At 40.0% G+C, this 23,011-nt stretch overlaps 1 protein-coding gene across 1 annotated transcript in view; it reads left to right on the top strand.

The window, feature by feature from the left end:
• The window catches only part of AFG3L2 (AFG3 like matrix AAA peptidase subunit 2), a 34,692-nt gene that overhangs the window by 7,689 nt on the left and 3,992 nt on the right, over window positions 1-23,011 (top strand). The window contains exons 4-15 of the mRNA XM_058175779.1: window positions 2,385-2,500; window positions 3,543-3,695; window positions 4,837-4,911; window positions 5,306-5,430; window positions 6,103-6,376; window positions 12,612-12,749; window positions 19,175-19,328; window positions 19,663-19,770; window positions 20,048-20,173; window positions 20,639-20,749; window positions 21,491-21,606; window positions 21,970-22,170. Of these exons, the coding sequence (XP_058031762.1) occupies window positions 2,385-2,500; window positions 3,543-3,695; window positions 4,837-4,911; window positions 5,306-5,430; window positions 6,103-6,376; window positions 12,612-12,749; window positions 19,175-19,328; window positions 19,663-19,770; window positions 20,048-20,173; window positions 20,639-20,749; window positions 21,491-21,606; window positions 21,970-22,170 (1,697 nt within the window). The remainder of the gene's footprint in view (window positions 1-2,384; window positions 2,501-3,542; window positions 3,696-4,836; window positions 4,912-5,305; window positions 5,431-6,102; window positions 6,377-12,611; window positions 12,750-19,174; window positions 19,329-19,662; window positions 19,771-20,047; window positions 20,174-20,638; window positions 20,750-21,490; window positions 21,607-21,969; window positions 22,171-23,011) is intronic.

Raw genomic sequence — 23,011 nt, 5'->3', positions numbered from 1 at the left:
CATAAATAATAAGGCCAAAAAAAAGGGGTAACATGGAGGGCAATAGTTCTCATAGGAGGAGGGTGTCAAAATTAGCAAGAGTGTAGAAGAAAAACGTTGATGGAAGTTCCACTTCTTTTGTACATCCGCCAACATTATATGCTACTTAAAGAAGTGAGGCCTGTATTGTAATAGTCCATCTGCCATCTTGCTAATTTTGACCTTTTCATCCCTGAAGGCAGTACTGATGGAGCAGCTGAAATATAATTAGCAGGGCAATCACAGCAAATAATGTAGTTGGAAATCTAGTCTGCAAACAGTCACATTGTCATGAATGAGAGATCTCCTTCAGAATCAGTTTGTCTCTCTCTCTCTCTCTCTGTCTCTCTGTCTCTGTCTCTCTCTCTCTTCCCATCAGTTATTTTCAAAGAAATAGATAATAGGTAGCCAGAAATTTGTGCTAATTTTTTTATATCTGTTATCTTTGTTTATCTTTGGATAAGTTACAAAATTAGGTGTTTAGCCTTCATTGACAGTTCTAACTATATTCATTGGAGGGGGAAGACTCTGCTATGTTGATCTGTAATTAAATTTCTTTCTAGCCTCTTTCATGATTTTTTCTTTCTTAGTTAATGTGAAAGTTGCAGTTAAAATGCCCATAGAACAACTCTGTCATTCCACTTGAATATCTAATTTTTAATGTCTACAATGGGATTTTAATATATTACACAAACAGAATGTGCTGTATCAAAATCATTTCAACATTTGATTTTTGATGTTTTAGTTGTTAGAAAGAACCATGTCTTGTACACTAATATTAGGTGCTATATGCCAAATGAATCCCCCTGAAGGGTGGTGGTTGCAGCAGAAATGCCTAAGCTGCTACTTCAGAGCAAGAATTAGGAGCAGGATGCAGGGAATCATAGATTCATAAGGTTGGAAGGGACCTTGCGGGTCATGTAGTCCAACCCACTGCCCAAGGCAAGAGTCCTTATTCCATCATGGAGAAATGGTTGTCCATTTCTTTCTTGAAAACCTCCTGTGAGGGAGCACCCAAAATTCCGGTAGCCAAGCTGTTCTGTTCTAATTGTTTTCACTGTGAGGAAATTTCTCCTTAGTTCCAGGTTGGATCTCCCTTTGATAAGCTTCTACCCATTGCTTCTTGTCTTGCCTTCAGCTATTTTGGAGAATAAATCAACCATCTTTTCACAGTGTCAGTCTTTCAAGTATAGGAAGGCAACTATCATGTCATTCCTAAGCCTTCTCTTTGTTAGGCTAAACTTACCTTAGCTCCCTTAGGATCCACAGGGCATCTGGGAGATGAAACTGAATTTTCAGCCTTCTATTTTGCAGGCCATAGCATTAGTACAACTATTTTAATAAATACATCTGGAAATGTATGATAAGCTTCCACCCATTGCTTCTTGTCTTATTGAAATCCAGTACTATACCGGAAAATTGCAAGAAGTCTTTGAAACATTCCAGTCATACCAGTTTATTTCTTGATATCTTCCTGAAGGGCTATCTGTAATTTATAAATTGGTTACAAAACTGTCTCCCTCGGTATTTACATGTTCTAATGATAGCATAATCACATAATTTGAATATTAGTATTTTTCTTAGGTTATTATCTTGAAGTGACTGGCTAGACGCAAACTTTGTAAAACTGCAAAAACTCCAGAATCAGATGTTTACAGTTTTATGTACTTTGTGGGAAAGAAGCCATGTGACTCCTGACACAAGGAAGGCAATGCTTGCCAGAGATAACTTTCTCTATAGCAAAGCTGAAACTACACTAATTCTTTCAATGAAATACCATCCGACAAAAAAAATGTCAAATGGGTCTCAAATAAAATTTTGTTAATGTTTAAATCTAATTAAAATAGTATAATTGTTCTATAATGGTATAGTTAATTATTCCCCCACTTCTCTTACATTAAAAATTGGCATTTGATAACTTTTGAAAGACTCCAGGATTATGTTCTAGGTTTTCAGAGACCTCAGGTTGTGGACCTTCTGACTTTAAGATTAAGTCTTAAAATCTTAAAATCAAAATGACTGGAGCTTTCTCATCACGTATTACAATAGCACTATCCTGTATGATGGTATCTGTATTCAGTTAGGTGGGAAATAGAGAACAACAGTTAATATTAGATGTTGGATGTAATAGGAGTGTTTCTTAATCAAATTTGTATGCTTTCTTGATACCCAACAGTTCTAGGTTAGATGTGCAAAATATAATTTTGATGGTGGTATAATTACTTGAAGCTCTAGTTTGACTATTATAGCAATTAATGTTGTATAAATATTGTGTATACAGAACTGTCCATATCTGAGAATGTCAGCTTGATAATTTTAATAAACCTTTTATAATTTCCATTGAAACGTATGTATGTTTATTATAGATGCAAAGGAGGCTGAGTCCCAGCAGTCTTCCAAATCCGGCAGTGGAGGAGGTAGTGGTGGAGGCAAAAAAGGTGGCAAGAAAGAAGATTCTAGCTGGTGGTCAAGATTACAAAAGGTTCCAATTCTTTTTCCAAGAGATAGCAGAAAGTTGGGTTGGAGGTGTAGATAATGCATCCTTGAGAGAGACAATGGCCCTATCTGAAGGAAATGATATATCCTCTCCTGAAGAATATTCAACCCACCAACAATAACAATAATCTAATCTCCTTTTTTAGGAAGGTTGTTGAGAATATGTTGGACTAACATTCACTATGCTTTTCAGTTGGGATTCAGACTAAATATGGTGCTGAAACTTTATTGGCTGCCCATATGGAAGATCTGTGGTAGGACTGGGATACAGTAGTGTGACTCAGCTGATGGCCATTTCTTCCCTTCCTCCCCCAAAGGATTAAGAGCAACAGGCACTGTTTTACAACAGTTTCTGAAGAAGACGTTCCAGTCAGTGGTAGTGGAGATAGGAAAAGTAGCCTTGGGCTGCTCTGTTATAAAGTGCTGCAGGGCTCGTCACTTGTATCCCTTTTATACACATTTGTATGAAGTTACTGAAAGATATTATTCTTTAGCAGAGTCCACTGATGCCTGTTTTATTTCTTAACCCTAGCCCAAACAGGCAATGTGGTAAAGCTGCTATCTAATATTTGGAGAGAAAGGAATGTAAGTTCCTCAAAGTCCTTGTGGACTGGAGCCTTAGTAAATAAATACATTAACATATGATATTCCGTTTGGAATGCTGTTAATTTAAGAAAATGTTATTCAATCAAATTATTAGCGTAGAAGGCAATACAAACTATGCCACTCTGTGTTTTAAATTTATAAGTCTCTGACCTAAACTCAATGTTTGTGGTAAGCATCTGTATTTATCTCAACTATAATCTTTGCTTGTATTTATAATTTATAGTGCCTGTCATTTAATGCATTTTCTGGTAATGTACAGAACTCAAATATTTTTAGAACAATATAAAACTGTGAAAGATATTGCAATCGGTAGGATATTTAAAAAGCTACATGCTTGTTTTTGTTAGTATAAAATAAGAAATCATTATCTTTTCATACAGAATTGTCTTCTGGAGGTAGTAATTCCTTTTCTTTCTTTTTAGGGTGATTTTCCCTGGGATGATAAAGAGTTCCGATATTATTTCATCTCAACTTCTGTTTTCTGGTCTGTGGTAATCTATTACATTATGTTCAGGAATTCTGGAAGAGAAATCACATGGAAAGACTTTGTCAACAATTATCTTTCCAAAGGAGTTGTAAGTAGCTATAGGAAATCATCTTATGAAAGATAGCATCCCTATATAATCAACATGATTAAGCTCACCTCAACACAGATTAACCTAGAAAATCACAGAAATTTAGTCTCGTTTGGGGTAACATTTTATAAGTAAATAAAATAGCTATATAATATCAAGAGTAGTAACCAGAGCTAGTGTTTTCCATGCAGAAGACTCAATCCCTTATGTCCCCTGATACAAAATGATTCTTATCTAAAATCCTAGAAGAACTGATGGCAGTCAGAAAAAAGGACAACTGTAACTCACCTAGTATAACTGAACTGTAAAATATTTAGACATTCCTTACTATTTATCATGAATCTGTTGAAGATTGAAGTTCACAAAATCTGTAACTTTATAGGTTGTCTGTTCTTGATGGAGTGATGGATTGGCTAGCATAAGGCAGTTTCCTGTATTCAGTGGAAACCAGAATCACTGTATGATGGTTCCCCATGTTACAAGACCCAAATACACTAATATTTATATGTGAGTTTCTTAATGAGGTGCTTTAGTTTCTAGAAAGTACTTTAGCTTCTAAATATTATGGGTGTTCTTATTTTTTACTTGTATATTAATAAATGTGTGCCAGAGTTCAGATACTTAACATTGTAATTAGAATAATAACAAGGATGCATATGTTTCAGAAGACAGTATTCTAAAGTTGACACAAGGAACAGTTTTATTGATCCATAAAATGAAGTAGAATATCAGTTAAAGTCATAAAACTAGAACTGGAGGGATCCAGTTTGATTCAGCCATGGAAACCTATTGGCTGATCTGGGGCCACTCTCAATCCAAGCTACTCTACATTATTATTATTGAATTAATACGAAAATGTGCCCATGTAGATTCATTTGAATTTCCAGAGAGAAAAAATAGAATATAAAGATTGCATATCCTTGAGATTTTATTGTATCAGGAAGTGGGTCATTAGCTTGTCTTTTCTACATGATTGTGGCACAGATTCAGATTTAAAGTCTCTAATTTAATTAGCAAGGAGAACAATTTGGAGAAGTTAATAAATCTGGTACTAATACTTTGCTGCCTTTATACAAACAAAAATACAGTATTATATGAACAAGGAATACTGGTAATAATATGTTTCTTTTCTTTTTGATAGGTGGACAAACTAGAAGTAGTGAACAAACGCTTTGTTAGAGTTGTCTTTATTCCAGGAAAATCTCCTATTGATGGGGTAAATTGAATTTATAGTAACCTGCAAACATCAAGGGCTGCAACATTTATACTTATCTGCATTCCTATAGGTTAAATAATGTCCCCCATTATGTAGCATTATGGCAAATGTCTATGTCTTCATATACAATTGGCAAAAACTATTGCCCGTGGGCAGAAATGTTGTTTCTTTTTGCTGCACTTTAAGAAATTTATGTTGTTAATTTTTATCTGTTAATCATCTCAGTCATAATATTTTCTTTCTAATCATCCAAACCATAACTCATAAGGTCATTTTCTATTCTATCTATTTTCTGTTCCATAATGGAATCCTTTTCTGAAATTAAGTGTTATTATTTGTCTAAAATTACTTTAAGTAGTAAAACTAAACTGCTACCATTTTGGTCTGTTTACAGCAATTTCTTTGGTTTAATATTGGGAGTGTGGATACATTTGAGCGGAACTTGGAAACTGCCCAACAGGAGATGGGCATAGAAGGAGAGAACAAATTGCCAGTACTATATACTGCAGAAAGTGATGGGTAAGCATTTTAAATATAGAGATTTTAATTTTGCATTATAATTTACCTTTAAAAATCACTAGAAGGCAGTATTAAACAATTCTTCTAAAGGGCTATTGAGACTAAGGCTGAAATTTTTGAAGAAAATTATAAATAAAGATTCATTTTTGCAAGAGCAGCTGCTTTTATAAGATTTTGAATAATTTTGTCATTAAAGCCTTTGTTGGTTTCTCGGAACTAAAAGCAAAGATGACCTTCAAATACCGGTTTTTGAGCAGTTGCTGCTAAGTTTTTTCAGTATTTTGGGAAACAATTTTTTAAGCTATCCCCCTTCCCATCAAGTCTCCTGGAGTTCATGACAGACCTGGCACCAAGTGATAGCAGAACACGAGGTGGCAGTTCTTCCACTTAGACCTGTTTGCAATAAGTTAAAGGAGTGCTAAAAGTCTGAAAAATAAATCCAGTATTCTTTTTAGGACATAGATGGTGTGTTTCTAAACATTTTAAAGAAGGGAATAGATATTCTGCTGATGTAAATATTAGCCTTTCTATTAAGTTTAGAAGATTCCTAACATAATAAATACACACATTGCCATGTATTTTCCATGCATTGAGTTTGACAAGTTGCTTTAATATTTTGACTAGACCATCCATGCTTTATACCAACTTTCATTTTTTATCCTTTTTTTTTAGTTCATTTCTGCTGAATATGTTGCCAACAGTCCTTATAATTGGCTTTTTGTTATATTCAATAAGAAGAGGAGCAGCTGGATTAGGCCGAGGAGGCCGGGGAATGGGTGGACTCTTCAGTGTTGGTGAAACAACTGCTAAAGTCCTAAAAGATGAAATAGATGTGAAGTTCAAAGATGTAGCTGGCTGTGAGGAGGCTAAATTAGAGATAATGGAGTTTGTTAACTTTCTGAAAAACCCAAAGCAGTATCAAGATCTTGGAGCAAAGATCCCAAAGGTACTAATTCTCAAGGGTATTGATTGACTTAGAGCTAGAAATACCTAGAAATTTCTTTGGTGTGTAATAGTAATTTCAAACTTAGTCACCGTTTATGATCTTCCTACCTTCTATTTAAGTTAGTTTATTTTAATTATCTGCACAAAAAAGAAAAATGTGTTTATTGATTTATGGATTGTAAAGCACTCATTGTTGATGTTACTGAATTAACTCAATCCTATTATTTCCTTTTAGATTAAAAAAAAGAATTTTTTTAATATAAATAAACCTCAACAAATTGTGGTTGCAAGTTTTTTTTTTTTAAATAATAAACATGTTCATGCTGCTCTGTGCATGTTGGGAGCTATAATCTAAAGACTTCCTTGCAAGGTAATATATGTTAGCTTCAACTCAACAGTAGGAAATATGTGCCCTGTATTGACATAAGAGAGGGACAAGGTGGCTCAGGGGCTAGGACGTTGAGCTTGTCGATCGAAAGGTCGGCAGTTCGGCGGTTCAAATCCCTAGTGCTGCCGTGTAACGGGCTGAGCTCCCGTTACTTGTCCCAGCTTCTGCCAACCTAGCAGTTTTGAAAGCAGGTAAAAATGCAAGTAGAAAAAATAGGGACCACTTTGGTGGGAAGGTAACAGCGTTCCGTGCGCCTTTGGCATTGAGTCATGCCGGCCACATGACCACGGAGACGTCTTCGGACAGCGCTGGCTCTTCGGCTTTGAAACGGAGATGAGCACCGCCCCCTAGAATCGGCAACAACTAGCACGTATGTGCGAGGGGAACCTTTACCTTTACCTTTTTATTGACATAAGATCTTATAATTTGGATTGAGCTTCTTAAATATTTCACATTTCCTCTGATTGAAACCCTGTGCTGAATTTTGCTAGCATTATGACAAAAATGAATGGTGATGTCTCTTACTTTCTGTGTGTGTCTGTGTGTGTATGTGGTTTAATCATGCTTAACTTTTATTCCCTACCTTTTCTTAGGGTGCTATTCTGACTGGACCCCCAGGCACTGGAAAAACTCTACTAGCAAAAGCAACAGCTGGGAAGCCAACGTTCCTTTTATTACAGTCAATGGGTCTGAATTCTTAGAGATGTTTGTTGGTGTGGGTCCTGCTAGGGTAAGCCCATGACTTTGCTCTTTTATTGCAGTGTCATTGATTAAAAGGATATATAGTTAACACTGAAAGCCTAAAAACATAATAATACTCTGTACTTTATTTATTATCCAGATTACAGTTCTTTTTCAAATTATAGGTGTCAAAAGTTTTTAATTCAGCCCATTCGATGATATCCCACTCAGTTTCTAAGAAATCTTATTTTGGATGTGCAGTTTTCTGATTGTTTCTTTTAATTAGTAATTATAAGCTTGTTGATATACTGTATACTCTAAACAAGAAGGCTAGAGATGCATATGGGCTAGGTGCAGAAGGAATGTGATGCTTGGAAGAACAGCATTTGGCTGGTTGAGATATCTAAGAAAGAACACTTAGGGAAAGTTATATTGATACCTTATAGAAAACCATCTCAATGCAATTCATAAAATACACATACAAAATAATAAATTAAAGATAATATAAAATCAGATAACATAAGATAGGGGTCAGAAATAAGACTAGTAACAAGAACAGTTCATCTGTTGTATGCACAGGGAGCCCAAGTGAAGTGACACATCTTCATTAGGTGCCTACATGATCAGCTGGGAAAAGTTTCAAGCTGCCGCCGCCTGACTAGTTCCTGAGAACTGATTGAAAACCTTGGATTTCAGGATAGACCTGTTTCAGCCAGACTGTTTGAGCGCAAAACAGCTGCTTGGCAGAAGGAGTTTGTCCAACGTGGGCCATATCAATCTGGCAGGAAGCTCTTTCACTCTCAAAAGAGGCTGGCTGAAAAGGTCCTTCTCTGGTATCGGATTGGGGAGAATGCCTACACTGGGTGGGCTAAGCCAACTTGAATCCCAAAGATCCAATCTTTTGTCTGCCTGCCCAGTGAAGGAGTTCGCACCTTCACTGGGCAAGCTATATGGAAAGATCCTAGCCCTGTTCAGTTCACCCAGTGAAGAAGTTCAGTGAAGGAGCAAAAGAGTTGCCTGTCATCCTCCAATGCACTGCAACTACAGAGCAGAGATTGCAGTCATTGAGAAAGCTGTCATGTGGGTGTCTCGCTTAATGACTGTAACAATATACAACCGAATTTCCAGGCTCAGTTTTGGTTGTTAAATGAGGACTACTGTAGGAACCTTATAAAATTTAGGAGACACAGTCTCCTAAATTTCCAGTGTTCCAGTGTGCAGGGATCACCAGAGAGAAATCCTATCATGATCTATCACAAAATTATCCTCTTAAGATTCTAGCATCGAAATTATCCTCTTAAGATTCTAGCACAGTCAACAATTTCAGATTACATTGTGTAAGCAAAACCTTGACTCCAAGGTGGTAGCTGCAGCATTTGCTTTAATAATATTGTTCAGAGATGGATTATAAAAATCTGTGTGATAGTAATCAGGTTTTTCCCAAAAATACTCTTTCAATTAATTCCCGTATGACTGAAGATTTTTTTAAAGAAAAATATTATTTGTTGGTTCCTTGAACAATTTTTGGGGAGTATAATTTGTATTAACTAATTATGGTAGGTCTTGAAATTTCAGTGATTCACTAACATCTCCAATTTTAGCAAGATTTCATGCATACAATTGTTCTTTTACCTGCTAATTATGCAGTATTGCAGCAGCCTTAGGTAAGATAAACATGACTATATGGTTGCATTTTTTTAAACAGCATATGGACAGGATTATGAATAAAATAATTTAGATTCTAGAGTTCTGTGTGAAACAAAAAATACTTTATTTCAAAACCCACAGACATTTGTTCTGTGATTTGGCTGAAACAAAATGTTGAATGATTCTGTGAAGTAAGTAGGACATGGGACCGCAGTCTTCCTGTCTTCCTTCAGCAGCTCCTAGCACTATATATCCCCTTCTTGGAATCCTATATATTATTCATAAAATAGTTCCACCTTCCATATTGTATCCGTTCCTGCCAGTTCACCAAGATTCCTTCTGGAACCAACCATCTAAAACTCACTCCTCTTTTAATCAAACATTTTGTCAGGAACTGGTATTCTTTTCTTAAGTCTCTAACGCTTGGAACTTGTTTCAACGTCACTATCACTCTACCTTTGTGTTTTATCGCCATATTTCTCATAAGCTGCAAAATCTCTGTTCTCAATGTTTTCTTGGTAAATCTATCTATGTCTCTACGCAAATTATTTCTCATTGCATATCTTGTATGTACTTTGAAAATCTCATCAATCCCATTTAATATCTTTTCTATACTCTCTTCCATTGCTTCCGCTAATATCACCACAATCTTTTCGGGTAGATTCTCTCCTTTTTTTTTCTTTAATATTTTGGAATCTTAGATAATAATCAGCCTTGTCCATTTCCAATGATATAATTGTCTTTTCCTGATTTTTGTCTGTTGTAAGTCTATAATCTATCTCTTCCACTTTTTTCTCTGTTGATTCTGCTTTCTCTTCCACGATCTTCGGTCGTTCATTTTTCCCGATCATCTCTTTGACTTCTACTTCGTTTATTCATTCCTTAAGATCTTCATGCATTGCCTGTAACATATTTTTTAATTCAATATTAGCTTTCTCTTGTTGTGTTGTAGTATCTACTACCTTTTGTGCTGTGGAGTTAGATGTTGTTATTGATGGTGATGATAAATGTACTGTTATTTTCATCTTGTTCTTCATTTTCAAACCACAAAATTTATAATCCAAATATCAAATCCAAGCGAGGGAGAGGAGGCACGTCTTGTTGAGTCCATTTGGGATGAGTTTGACCCTGTGGCTCCCGAGGACGTCGACAGGTTGTTGGGGGGGCTGCACGGCACGACATGTTTACTGGACCCGTGCCCTTCCTGGCTGGTACTGGCCACTCAGGCGGTGACACGAGGCTGGCTCCAGAGGATTATCAACGCTTCTTTATTGGAAGGGGTTTTCCCTGCCGCCTTGAAAGAGGCGGTGGTGAGACCCCTCCTTAAGAAGCCCTCCTGACCCAGCTATTTTGGGTAATTATCGCCCAGTTCCAACCTTCGCTTTGTTGCGAAGGTTGTAGAGAGTGCCGTGGCGACAGCTACCCCAATACCTGGATGAAGATGTCTATCTAGTTCCGCTCCAGTCCGGCTTCCGACGCGGATACAGCACGGAGACAGCTTTGGTCGCATTGGTGGATGATCTCTGGAGGGCCAGGGACAGGGGTTATTCCTCTGCCCTGGTCTTATTAGACCTCTCGGCGGCGTTCGATACCATCGACCATGGTATCTGCTGCGCCGGCTGGGGATTGGGAGTGGAGGCACCGATATCGGTGGTTCTCCTCCTATCTCTCCGACCGGACGCAGACGGTGTTGACGGGGGCAGAGGTCGACCGCGAGGGCCTCACTTGTGGGGTCCCGCAGGGTCGATTCTCTCGCCTGTTGTTCAACATCTACATGAAGCCGCTGGGTGAGATCATCAGTGGTTTCGGGTGAGATACCAGCAGTACGCTGATGATACTCAGCTGTATTTTCCACCCCGGCCACCCCAATGAAGTTGTTGAAGTGCTGTCCCGTGTTTGGAAGCCGACGGGTCTGGATGGGGAGAAACAGGCTCAAGCTTAATCCTCCAAGACGGAGTGGCTGTGGATGCCGGCATCCCGATTCAGTCAGCTGCAGCCGCAGCTGGCTGTCGGAGGCGCAGTTATTGGCCCCAAAGGATAGGGTGCGCAACTTAGGCGCCCTCCTGGATGATCGGCTGTCGCTTGAAGATCATTTGACGGCCGTCTCCAGGAGGGCCTTCACCAGGTTCGCCTGGTCCGCAGTTGCGCCTTCCTTGATCGGGATGCCTTATGCACAGTCACTCATGCCCTCGTTACCTCTCGCTGGATTACTGTAATGCTCTCTACATGGGGCTCCCTTGAAGTGCACTCGGAGGCTTCAGTTAGTCCAGAATGCAGCTGCGCTGGTGATAGAGGAGCTACCGTAGCTCCCATGTAACACCGCTCCTGCGCAGACTGCACTGGCTGCCTGTGGCCTTCGAGTGCACTTTAAGGTGTTGGTTACGACCTTTAAAGCGCCCATGGCTTAGGACCTGGGTACTTACGGGACCGCCTGCTGCTACCACATGCCTCCCACCGACCCGCACGCTCCCATAGAGAGGGACTTCTCAGGGTGCCGTCCGCCAAACAATGTCGGCTGGCGGCCCCAGGAAGGGCCTTCTGTGGGGCTCCCACTCTGGAACGAGCTTCCCCTGGTTTACGCCAAATACCTGACCTTCGGACATTTCGTCGCGAACTGAAGACCCATCTTTTATTCGCTGGGCTGGCTTAATTGGATTTTAAAAGGAATTTTACCAATTTTAAATGGGGTTTTAATTGATGATGATTTTTAATATCAGGCTAATTTTGAATAAGTTTTTAAGGGTATTTAAATTGTGTATATTTGTATTGTTGTTTTATTTTGCCTGTACACCGCCCTGAGTCCTTCGGGAGAAGGGCGGTATAAAATCAAATTAAATAAATAAAATAATAAACATGTTCATGCTGCTCTGTGCATGTTGGGAGCTATAATCTAAAGACTTCCTTGCAAGGTAATATATGTTAGCTTCAACTCAACAGTAGGAAATATGTGCCCTGTATTGACATAAGAGAGGGACAAGGTGGCTCAGGGGCTAGGACGTTGAGCTTGTCGATCGAAAGGTTGGCAGTTCGGCGGTTCAAATCCCTAGTGCTGCCGTGTAACGGGGTGAGCTCCCGTTACTTGTCCCAGCTTCTGCCAACCTAGCAGTTTTGAAAGCAGGTAAAAATGCAAGTAGAAAAAATAGGGACCACTTTGGTGGGAAGGTAACAGCGTTCCGTGCGCCTTTGGCATTGAGTCATGCCGGCCACATGACCACGGAGACGTCTTCAGACAGCGCTGGCTCTTCGGCTTTGAAACGGAGATGAGCACCGCCCCCTAGAATCGGCAACAACTAGCACGTATGTGCGAGGGGAACCTTTACCTTTACCTTTTTATTGACATAAGATCTTATAATTTGGATTGAGCTTCTTAAATATTTCACATTTCCTCTGATTGAAACCCTGTGCTGAATTTTGCTAGCATTATGACAAAAATGAATGGTGATGTCTCTTACTTTCTGTGTGTGTCTGTGTGTGTATGTGGTTTAATCATGCTTAACTTTTATTCCCTACCTTTTCTTAGGGTGCTATTCTGACTGGACCCCCAGGCACTGGAAAAACTCTACTAGCAAAAGCAACAGCTGGGGAAGCCAACGTTCCTTTTATTACAGTCAATGGGTCTGAATTCTTAGAGATGTTTGTTGGTGTGGGTCCTGCTAGGGTAAGCCCATGACTTTGCTCTTTTATTGCAGTGTCATTGATTAAAAGGATATATAGTTAACACTGAAAGCCTAAAAACATAATAATACTCTGTACTTTATTTATTATCCAGATTACAGTTCTTTTTCAAATTATAGGTGTCAAAAGTTTTTAATTCAGCCCATTCGATGATATCCCACTCAGTTTCTAAGAAATCTTATTTTGGATGTGCAGTTTTCTGATTGTTTCTTTTAATTAGTAATTATAACAAGCTTGTTGATATACTGTATACTCTAAACAAGAAGGCTAGAGATGCATATGGGCTAGGTGCAGAAGGAATGTGATGCTTGGAAGAACAGCATTTGGCTGGTTGAGATATCTAAGAAAGAACACTTAGGGAAAGTTATATTGATACCTTATAGAAAACCATCTCAATGCAATTCATAAAATACATACAAAATAATAAATAAATAAATAAATAAATAAATTTAATTGTAATCCACTTTTGTTATCTTGAAATGATCCACTTCCATTCTGTTCCACCACCAAACAATCAAATTCTGCTTTCAAATTAAATCCAAATTTAAGATCAAAGTCAAAATCAAAATTAAAATTCAATCCAAAATCTTCAGGTTCTTGTTACCTTAATTCACATAAGTTTGAAGGAAATATCTATCTCTATCCTCTATTTATGTACTCTATTTATGCGATATTCAGCACTCGAACTCTTGCGCCTGCGAGGTGTCCCCGCCTCGCAGGAATGGCCCGCCGCACTATCAAGGGCCGGCCTCAATGACGGGTCTTGGGACCCACAGAGGTGGCATGCGAAAAAAAAGAGCCTTTGGGGGTTTTTAGATAGGGTTTTTTTAAGGGGAGGGAGGGTTAGGGCGGGCGTTGGGGGTAGCCCGTCGGGTGGGGAGCCAGTCCTTGCGCGTGCTCGTGACGGTTGTTTAACGGGTTCGGAGGTTAGGGGGGAAGATTGCGTTCCTGCTGGTGAGGGTGGTCTGATTTGCACGGTAAGTGGGAGGGGCAGATATGGCGGAAGGGGGATCATATCGTCCTAGGGGACGCGCGCCGATGTTTGCAGGCGATCGCGCCCGATCCTCGCCCTTTCCTGCTCCCCGGATGGTCAAGACCCTCAGAGCCTGGGCCTTGGCTGATGTTATGCAACGCACGGTCCAGAGTCAATAAGGCCCCTAATATACGATCTTATTCAGGGGCGCCACGGACCTTATAGGCGCACGGAAACCTGGCTGGGCACGGAAGGGGTGTGCCCCTTGTTGAGATGTGCCCGCCGGGTTTCCGTGCATTCCATCAGCCGAGGGCTCAGGGTAGGGGTGGGGGGGTGGCGGTTGTGATTAGAGAGAGTCTAGAGCCGAGGGAGACCACTGTACCTCAGATTGCCGGGTGTGAATCCTCTTGTGAGATGGGGCCATAGGTGTCAGATGGGTTTGCTGATCACGTACCTGGCTCCTTGCTGCGTGTCAGCTGCCCTGCCCGAGCTCCTGGAGGTGCTGGCTGGAGTGGTAGTTGAGACCCCAGACTTTTAGTCATGGGGATTTTAACTTGCCATCTTCCGGCTCGTCATCAACGGCAGCTCGGGAGTTCATGGCTTCCATGACGGCCTTGGATCTGACCCAAGTAGTTGATGGCCCTACTCACATCGGGGGTGGCACTCTGGACCTGGTTTTTGTCTCTGGTCAGTGGTTGAGAGATCTGGACTTAAAGGAAATAGTCATTGAACCTTTGTCATGGTCAGATCACTCTCTTCTTCGCCTGGACTTTCTGACCGCCATTCACCACCGCAGGGAGACGGAGCCGATACATTGGTTCCGTCCCAGGCGCCTGATGGACCCGGAGGGGTTCCGGATGGAGCTTGGGCCATTTCCTGACGGTCTGGCTCACGGCTCGGCTGAGGAACTTGTTATGCCTGGGAACGGGCCGCGGCGGGGCCTTAGACCGTGTCGTGCCTTTGCGGCCTCTGACCCGCGCAGGTCCCAACCGCCCTTGGTTCTCCGAGGAGTTGAGAGGGATGAAGCGCCGGAGAAGACGCCTAGAGAGTTCTTGGAGGTCTAGCCGCTCGAGGCTGATCGGACACTAGTGAAGTCCTATACTAGGGCTTACCTAGTGGCAATGAGGAAGCGAGGCGAGCTACGCCTCCTCCTCATTGCATCGGCAGATAACCGCCCAGCCGCCCTGTTTGGGTGACTCGCTCCCTCTTACATCAGGGGAGCGGGATGACCCGCTGCAGGGACGTGCTGAGGAGTTTAACGTTATCTATACGATAAAATCGCTCAGCTCGGGAGGGCCTAGACCAAGATTGCAGTGACGTGGTGAGACGGCTGAGGGTGGTCTTGGGGACATTTTATGGGATGAGTTTGACCCTGTCGCCCCGAGGACATGGACAGGTTGCTGGGGAGGTTGAATGCCACCACATGTTTATTGGACCTGCCCTCCTGGCTGGTACTGGCCACTCAGGAGGTGACACGAGGCTGGCTCCAGGCTATTACGAGCGCTTCCTTGGTGGAGGGAGTCTTTCCGACCGCCTTGAAAGAGGCGGTGGTGAGACCCTCCTCAAGAAGCCTTCCTGGACCCGGCTGTTTTAGGTAATTATCGTCCGTCTCCAACCTTCCTTCGTGGCGAAGGTTGTAGAGAGTATGGTGGCATATCAGTTTCCCTTGCACCTGGATGAAACTGTCTATCTAGACCTGCTCCAGTCTGGCTTCCGCCCGGTTACAGCACTGAGACGGCTTTGGTCGCGTTGGTGGATGATCTCTGAGGGCCAGGGATAGAGGATGCTCCTCTGCCCTGGTCCTATTAGACCTCTCAGCGGCTTTTGATACCATCGACCATGGTATCCTGCTGCGCCCGTTGGAGGGATTGTGAGTGGGAGGCACCGTTTATCGGTGGTTCTCCTCCTATCTCTCCGATCGGTCGCAGACGGTGTTGACAGGGGGGCAGAGGTCGGCTCCGAGACACCTCACTTGTGGGGTGCCGCAGGGGTCGATCCTCTCGCCCCTTCTGTTCAACATCTATATGAAGCCGCTGGGTGAGATCATCAGTGGCTTCGGTGTGAGGTACCAGCTGTACGCTGATGACACCCAGCTGTACTTTTCCACACCGGGCCACCCCAACGGTTATCAAGTGTTGTCCCGGTGCTTGGAAGCCGTACGGGTCTGGATGGGGAGAAACAGGCCCAGGCCCAATCCCTCCAAGACAGAGTGGCTGTGGATGCCGGCATCTCGGTACAGTCAGCTGAGTCCTCGGCTGACTGTCGGGGGCGAGTCATTGGCCCCGATGGAACGGGTGCGCAACCTGGGCGTCCTCCTGGATGAACGGCTGTCTTTGAAGATCACTTGACGGCCGCCTCCAGGAGAGCTTTTACCAGGTTCGCCTGGTGCGCCAGTTGCGCCTTTCTAGACCGGGATGCCCTGTGCACGGTCACCACGCCTCGTGACGCCTCGCCTGGATTACTGCAATGCTCTCACATGGGGCTCCCTTGAAGGGCATCCGAGGCTTCAGTTAGTCCAGAATGCAGCTGCGCTGGTGATAGAGGGAGCCCTCGTGGCTCCTGTGACACCTATCCTGCGCAGACTGCACTGGCTGCCTGTGGCCTTCCGGTGCGCTTCAAGGTTTTGGTGAACATCTTCAAAGCGCCCATGGCATAGGGCCGGGTTACTTACGGGACCGCCTACTGCTACCGGATACCTCTCACCGACCCGTGCGCTCTCACAGAGAGGGACTCCTCAGGGGGCCGTCAGCGAGACAGTGTCGCCTGGCGACACCCAGGGAAGGGCCTTCTGTGGGGCTCCCACCCTCTGGAACGAACTCCCCCCAGGACTTCGTCAACTTCCGGACCTCCGAACCTTCCGTCGCGAGCTTAAAACACATTTATTCATCTGCGCAGGACTGGATTAGTTTTTAAATTCGTGGGTTTTTAAGGGGTTTTAAATGGGTTTTTAATGGGTTTTTAATGGGTTTTATTATTTGCTAAATTTTAATTATGCCAAATTGAATAAGTTTTTTAGTGGTATTTTAATAGTATTTATTTTGTAATAGTACTGTTTATTTTATCTGCCTGTAAACCGCCCTGAGTCCTTCGGGAGAAGGGCGGTATAAAAATTTAAATAATAAATAAATAAATAAATAAAAATAGAAAAGGAGCAAAAAGAAAAGTATCCCACAAAAACAAAAGGAGAAAAAACGTCTGCCCGAGGTAAAAAAGGAAAAGCAAAAAACAAAAATTTAAAAGGAGAAAGGAAAAAAAGGGAATTAAAAAATATATCCAAAATTTAATTTCAAAATTTCCAAATGTCAAAAGAAATCAAAAAATCCAAAATTATAGATCCAGAAAATAGATGGAAAGCAATTGGATATTTAGTCTATTATACAGCTCTTTTTCTTTTTCTTTCCTCCACCAAGTCACAAGACTATTATTATCAGAACTCTATTGCCAGGTTTAAAAACATTGTCCAAGGTCATTCCATTTCATATCATCTTCTTTATTCTTCTCTCAGTTAATTTTCCAATAGTTCCGCTTACACCACTAGATGGCACTGCAGTTTATTCCCCCTCATAAGTAAAATCAATCCAATTCAGACCTTTCCAATATAAATCTCAAGATTTTAAAGTTCATATGTATTTTAGTTTTGGCAAAAAGCCACTCTGCCCAATCTGCTTTTTATTTTTCAAATCCGTTTTCAAACTTCTTTAAAATTATTTTTATTTTATGGCCACTGCTTTTTCGCCACTGTTGGTCGGAAATGGGAAGGCAGCCTTACATCCACTCCTTCCCCTTTCCACTTTCGCCGCTCTTCTTCAGTTATAACTTTTAAAAACCAGGGAGTAAAATAAAAATAGGAATGTTGTTTTCAAGATAATAAATTCAATCTCATCCAGACGATCCACCTCGCTTTCTTCTTCTTTTTTTCTGTGTGGCTGCCCCAGCTTTGAAACAGCTTCCAATGGCTGTCCTTCCAATTGCTGGGTCGGAGGCTATTCGCCAGTGCTTCAGGGAATTTTCGGTTTTCCTGTTCACACTAGCCCATGCCTCCATTCTTCACTGTCCCTACGAGACAGCTACAATTGTCTGTGGACCCCCAAAACGGCTGGAATATCGACGCTTCTCTGGAGCCCCGAAGTTTGCCGTGATGGTGGCCACGTCCCCTCTCCTAGCACTATATATCCCATCTGTCTCTGTGCATCTTCCCAGCATCTTCTGCCCATGTTCTCAGTATGGCATAGTGTACCAGACAAATACAACAGCATCCTTGATTTTTCCCCCATCTCTCCCCACCACCACCTAAGTTCTGCATTAATGTTTCAAGCCATATTCAGAACAAAACAGACTTGAAATACCACTAAAAAAGTTTATGCACAAGTTTGCATATCCTTATTAGATATTATTACCTTTTTTACTTAACTTTATTTCTAATAAGGAGTCAGATGTAAACATAAAATAAATAAGAGTACATTTAAAGCAACTTTATGGTTGGGATTGAATCCAGATTTGAAGATAAATAGAGGAAATTTATTAGGATTTGATTCCAATGTAGAATTTAAAAAAATGGTGAACTTTGTACTTTGAATTCTTTGTTTCATTAACGTACAAATTTTGAAATCTCACTTCAAAACAAGCTATACTGGATTCTTTATTTATAGCCAATGAAATATATTATATTTACCTGTATGGATAAATAATAGGTAAATATAATAAAAGTGAGTAAGGTTATGGATTTACTATCTAAATACAGTATGTATGCTTCTTTCATAGTTTTCTTAAATAATGGAATAGTATAGCATTCTGTTTCTTGTGAAATAAGCTGAATAAAGAATAGTGTTGATTCATCTATTTGTTTATCAATGTTGGAAATGTACTAACTGCATCATGAATGCAGAATTGCATAATCAATAAGAAATGTGGGAGAAGCAATTTAGTACTAATTTTTTGAAGAGATTTAGGCAGTTCCGGTATTTTTTCCCCTTCAGTTCTGATTAAAGTAACATTTTATTGCATTGTCTAGCAAAAGAGCATGGATTGAAACATAGTACTTACTATGTTTGCTGAAGTTTCATGGTTTATAAGCACTGATATATATAGCCTTTCATATTATCTGGATAAACAGGGCATACTTATAATTGAAATGATCTGGCTCTAGCAGATGGAATTTGGATCAACCCTTATTCATTTTAGATCCAGCTCTTCTATATATTTGGCTCTCAAACAACAAAATACTTTTATGTTTAAATTTAAATTTAAACTAAACATAAAATGTATGTTTGATGCATTTTAAAACTTCTTACAATTTGCACAAAACACATTTTACATCTAGCTTATTGGCTACAATACAGTCTTCCTGATTTCATGACTTTGCTGTAACTTTCTGTTGAATAAAAAACAAGGGGTGGAACTAAATCATTGAAAATACTTTCTGTTCTCTTGCAAAGGTTCGTGATTTATTTGTTCTGGCTCGTAAAAATGCACCTTGCATTCTCTTCATTGATGAAATAGATGCAGTGGGAAGAAAGAGAGGAAGGAGTAACTTTGGAGGGCAAAGTGAACAAGAAAATACACTCAATCAACTCCTAGTAGAAATGGATGGTAACTATTTAAATTTTGTAGTAATTCTGGTACATCTTACTACTTAGGTATTAAAATAAAACTACATTCTTAAAGAGATAAAATGGAAATAAATTCTATTGCTTCCATGTAACTTATTTTTGAGAGTTGGAAAACAAATGCAGTAAAGAGTAAAAAAAATTCAGGAATCTTTGTTGAAGCACAGTTCCCACAATTTCGGTTTAATATAGCTTAAATGCATTTTTGCTTCTTTAAGGCTTTTCTGAATAATCAAGAGTCAAAACATAATTTATTGGTCTATTTTGGAAAATAATGTATTTGCAATAATCAATAACTACTAAACATTCATTCACAGGTTTTAACACCACAACAAACGTTGTCGTCTTGGCAGGCACAAACAGACCAGATATCCTGGATCCTGCACTTCTGAGGCCAGGTCGTTTTGATAGACAGATCTTCATTGGTAAGCTGTTCCCTATATTGGCCTTGTAAAAATATTAAACAATATTAAGCAGAGAGGAAATGAAATGGAATTCTTATTTTTCCTGGAGCATCTTAGCAAACTTAATTTATGAAATTGCTTATTATCTAAAATATTCTCAAATTGGATACTCTTTGTACATGGAATGTGAGAGAAATGGAGTAATTAGGGACTACTCATTGGCTTTTATAAAAAGTATACACAAGTTTGAAATATTTGTAAAAAATGCATTTTTAAAGTATTTTTTAAACTTTCTAAGGGCCACCGGATATAAAGGGAAGAGCATCTATTTTCAAAGTTCACCTTAGACCTCTTAAGTTGGATACTACCTTGAATAAAGATAATTTAGCACGGAAACTTGCATCACTAACCCCTGGATTTTCAGGTAGGTAATCCTATGTAATAAATAATGCATTGTTAATACATTGCATAATAAATTTACTGAATTTAAAGACTTTTCTTTTAGTCTTCCTGATGTTACATGCCAAGATTATTTTGAATGGCATAGTGACCCTCAAAGGAAAAAAGTGAATAACAAAATAATGTCAGCCTTGAGCATACTGAACATAGATTTCTGGAGCTTGGTAAATAATTTTTCTTTTAGCTTAGGTTTCAATTATTTAGGTATACAGAATGGATTTTTTATTAGCATATTAGCTATTTGCCCTGATTCTGAACAAATAATCTTTAATTGACTCAAAATTTATTTGGAGTTTGATTTTTCCAGGACTAGCATTTATTTTGGTGGAATATTAGCCATTGAGATATAAAATTTCAAAATATCCTCCTTGTGGTAAATGATAAAAAAATAGCCTGGAGTTATGTGTCTCTTATCCCTTATTTTCTTTAGGTGCAGATATAGCTAATGTATGCAATGAAGCTGCCTTAATTGCTGCAAGACATCTTGCAGATGCGATCAGTCAAAAGCATTTTGAGCAAGCGATTGAAAGAGTGATAGGAGGTGAGGAGCTCATACATTATCTGTGCGGTTATCAAATGGTTCTTTTATTCATGTTCTAATGTTGCTTGTTTGGCAAATAACTTTCATTAATATATGGACAGTGCTAGGCTTTATACAACACACTGATGCCTTGAGCATCTGTGCAGTGTCCATAGAATAATTTACAGGGATGGAAGATGGAATTAAAAACTTAGAAGGAATGACAAAATCATGACAGTCAAACTTTTGATTGTCAAATGGCATTTTGCTCTTCTAATGCAGTAAGATCCCCTTTTTCATTAGATACCCCCAATGAAAGTTACAACCCAGGGGCAGGGGGAGTTTTAAACAGATGAGACAGGTGCTTTAAGCATTTGTAAGGTTTAAGGCCTCTGTTTTGCCCATTTATCTGTAAACCTTAAACTGCAAAAACAACAACAACCCAGTCTTATTTATTTAACCCCACTCAGGGCGCTTTGCTTTTGCTGGTACTCTCTATTTTTGGCACCCCTGCTATGAAGCAACAGTGATATTTTGCTTCTGACTTGAAAATAGTATGTAAGAGCCAATGTGTTTTCTGCCTTAAAATATTTTTTCTTCTTCCTCTCTTGTGGTAATTCCTTACTCATGCAGAGGGAGAACAGAAAAATATCCATTAGTTTCATGTTTTCTTGTTAGTCACTCATTGGCATAGCAGCTGAGAAATATGCTTCATAGAAATTGATGCACTGATTGAAAACTTATTTATTTAACCAATCAAAGGCCTGGAAAAGAAAACACAAGTGTTGCAACCAGAAGAAAAAAAAACAGTTGCCTATCATGAAGCTGGCCATGCAGTTGCTGGATGGTTTCTGGAACATGCTGATCCACTTCTGAAGGTATGTTGACTTCTAGCACAGAGATTCTTTTGAAGAATTGCTTCTCAGTTGAGATAAATTATAGGCGAGCCTTTTATATATCTCCTTGGCATCCCCCTTTGCAGCGCAGGTTTTCAAACCAGGATGCCTTGAATTAATCCTCTGTCACTGATGATGTTACCTAGTTTGGGTAATGAAATGTTTGCAAGAAAACAAGCAAGCTCAGAGAGCACCAAGGAGCTCTAATTAATCCTCTGTTTATTTCATATAGAATGGAAGATTATTAAATCAACTTTAACCATCTTTGAATTCAAAAGTCAAGTTGCTTGTTTGTCTGTTGGTTTGTTTGTTATAAAAATACTTTTATTTTTCTTCTGACACAAGGTATCTATTATTCCTCGTGGAAAAGGACTGGGCTATGCTCAGTATCTGCCAAAAGAACAGTATCTGTACACCAAAGAGCAACTTCTGGACAGAATGTGTATGACTTTGGGAGGACGTGTGTCAGAACAAATCTTCTTTGGAAGAATCACAACAGGGGCACAAGATGACCTAAAGAAAGTTACTCAGAGTGCATATGCTCAGGTCTGTATTTTTACTTGGTGTTTTCACCACCTTTGTAGAAATCTTGCCTGGCAAGAATATTGTTGGTACATGCTATTTCTTCTTAATATCTTCTGACAATACCACAGTTTCTCTCAAAGATTCATCTGAAATCTGCTAAATGCAGGCTGAAAAAGAGTTTGCTTTCTTCCCAAAATTCTGTTTCTTCTTGTAAAAATTAAAAATCCGATTTTATCATCTAGCTTTGTCTAAAAGTACTATATAATTTTGATTAGCATCTCCCAATTAAATGGCTTTTAGACTACTGACAATACCAGCAGTCAGGGGAATTAGAGACATATGCTGAAATGCTCGGATCTTCTCATAGCAGCTTAGATTGGGCCTGTCTTATTGCTAAACAGAACTTTCCTGGATAGCCATTAAGCATGTGCCTCATCCCCTTTACAGGCTCTATTGGGTGAAATCCAGGAAGAGCCTCTTCTGAAGCAGCTCTCTGAGAACATAGGAATGAATGGGAACTGCTGCACAGGTGTGTGTATTGCATTCTTGAGCAGGTTCCATACATTTCAGTGATGTAACATCAGCATTATACTTTCTACTGCCTGTATGATTGACTTCATAACTAAATAATTATGGAATCCCTAATTTCTACTGAATACGTCTGTTACGAAATTTGATGCAATTAGCTTAAATATTTTATTTTAATAGATCTGTATAAGTTTCATTCTAACTATTAAATTGCAATGATTTAATAATAATATTTCAGTAGAATGACTGGTATCCATATTTAAAACACCACATTCCTTTGGAATATAAGAAAAACCATTATGGCTCAGGTGAAGGTTATCTAATTTGGTATTCC

This window comes from Ahaetulla prasina, chromosome 3 (assembly GCF_028640845.1).
Source record: "Ahaetulla prasina isolate Xishuangbanna chromosome 3, ASM2864084v1, whole genome shotgun sequence".
In the NCBI taxonomy this organism is placed as follows: Eukaryota; Metazoa; Chordata; class Lepidosauria; order Squamata; family Colubridae; genus Ahaetulla; species Ahaetulla prasina.
The sequence above is the reverse complement of the archived record's forward strand: the minus strand, read 5'-3'. Positions and strand labels throughout refer to the sequence as shown.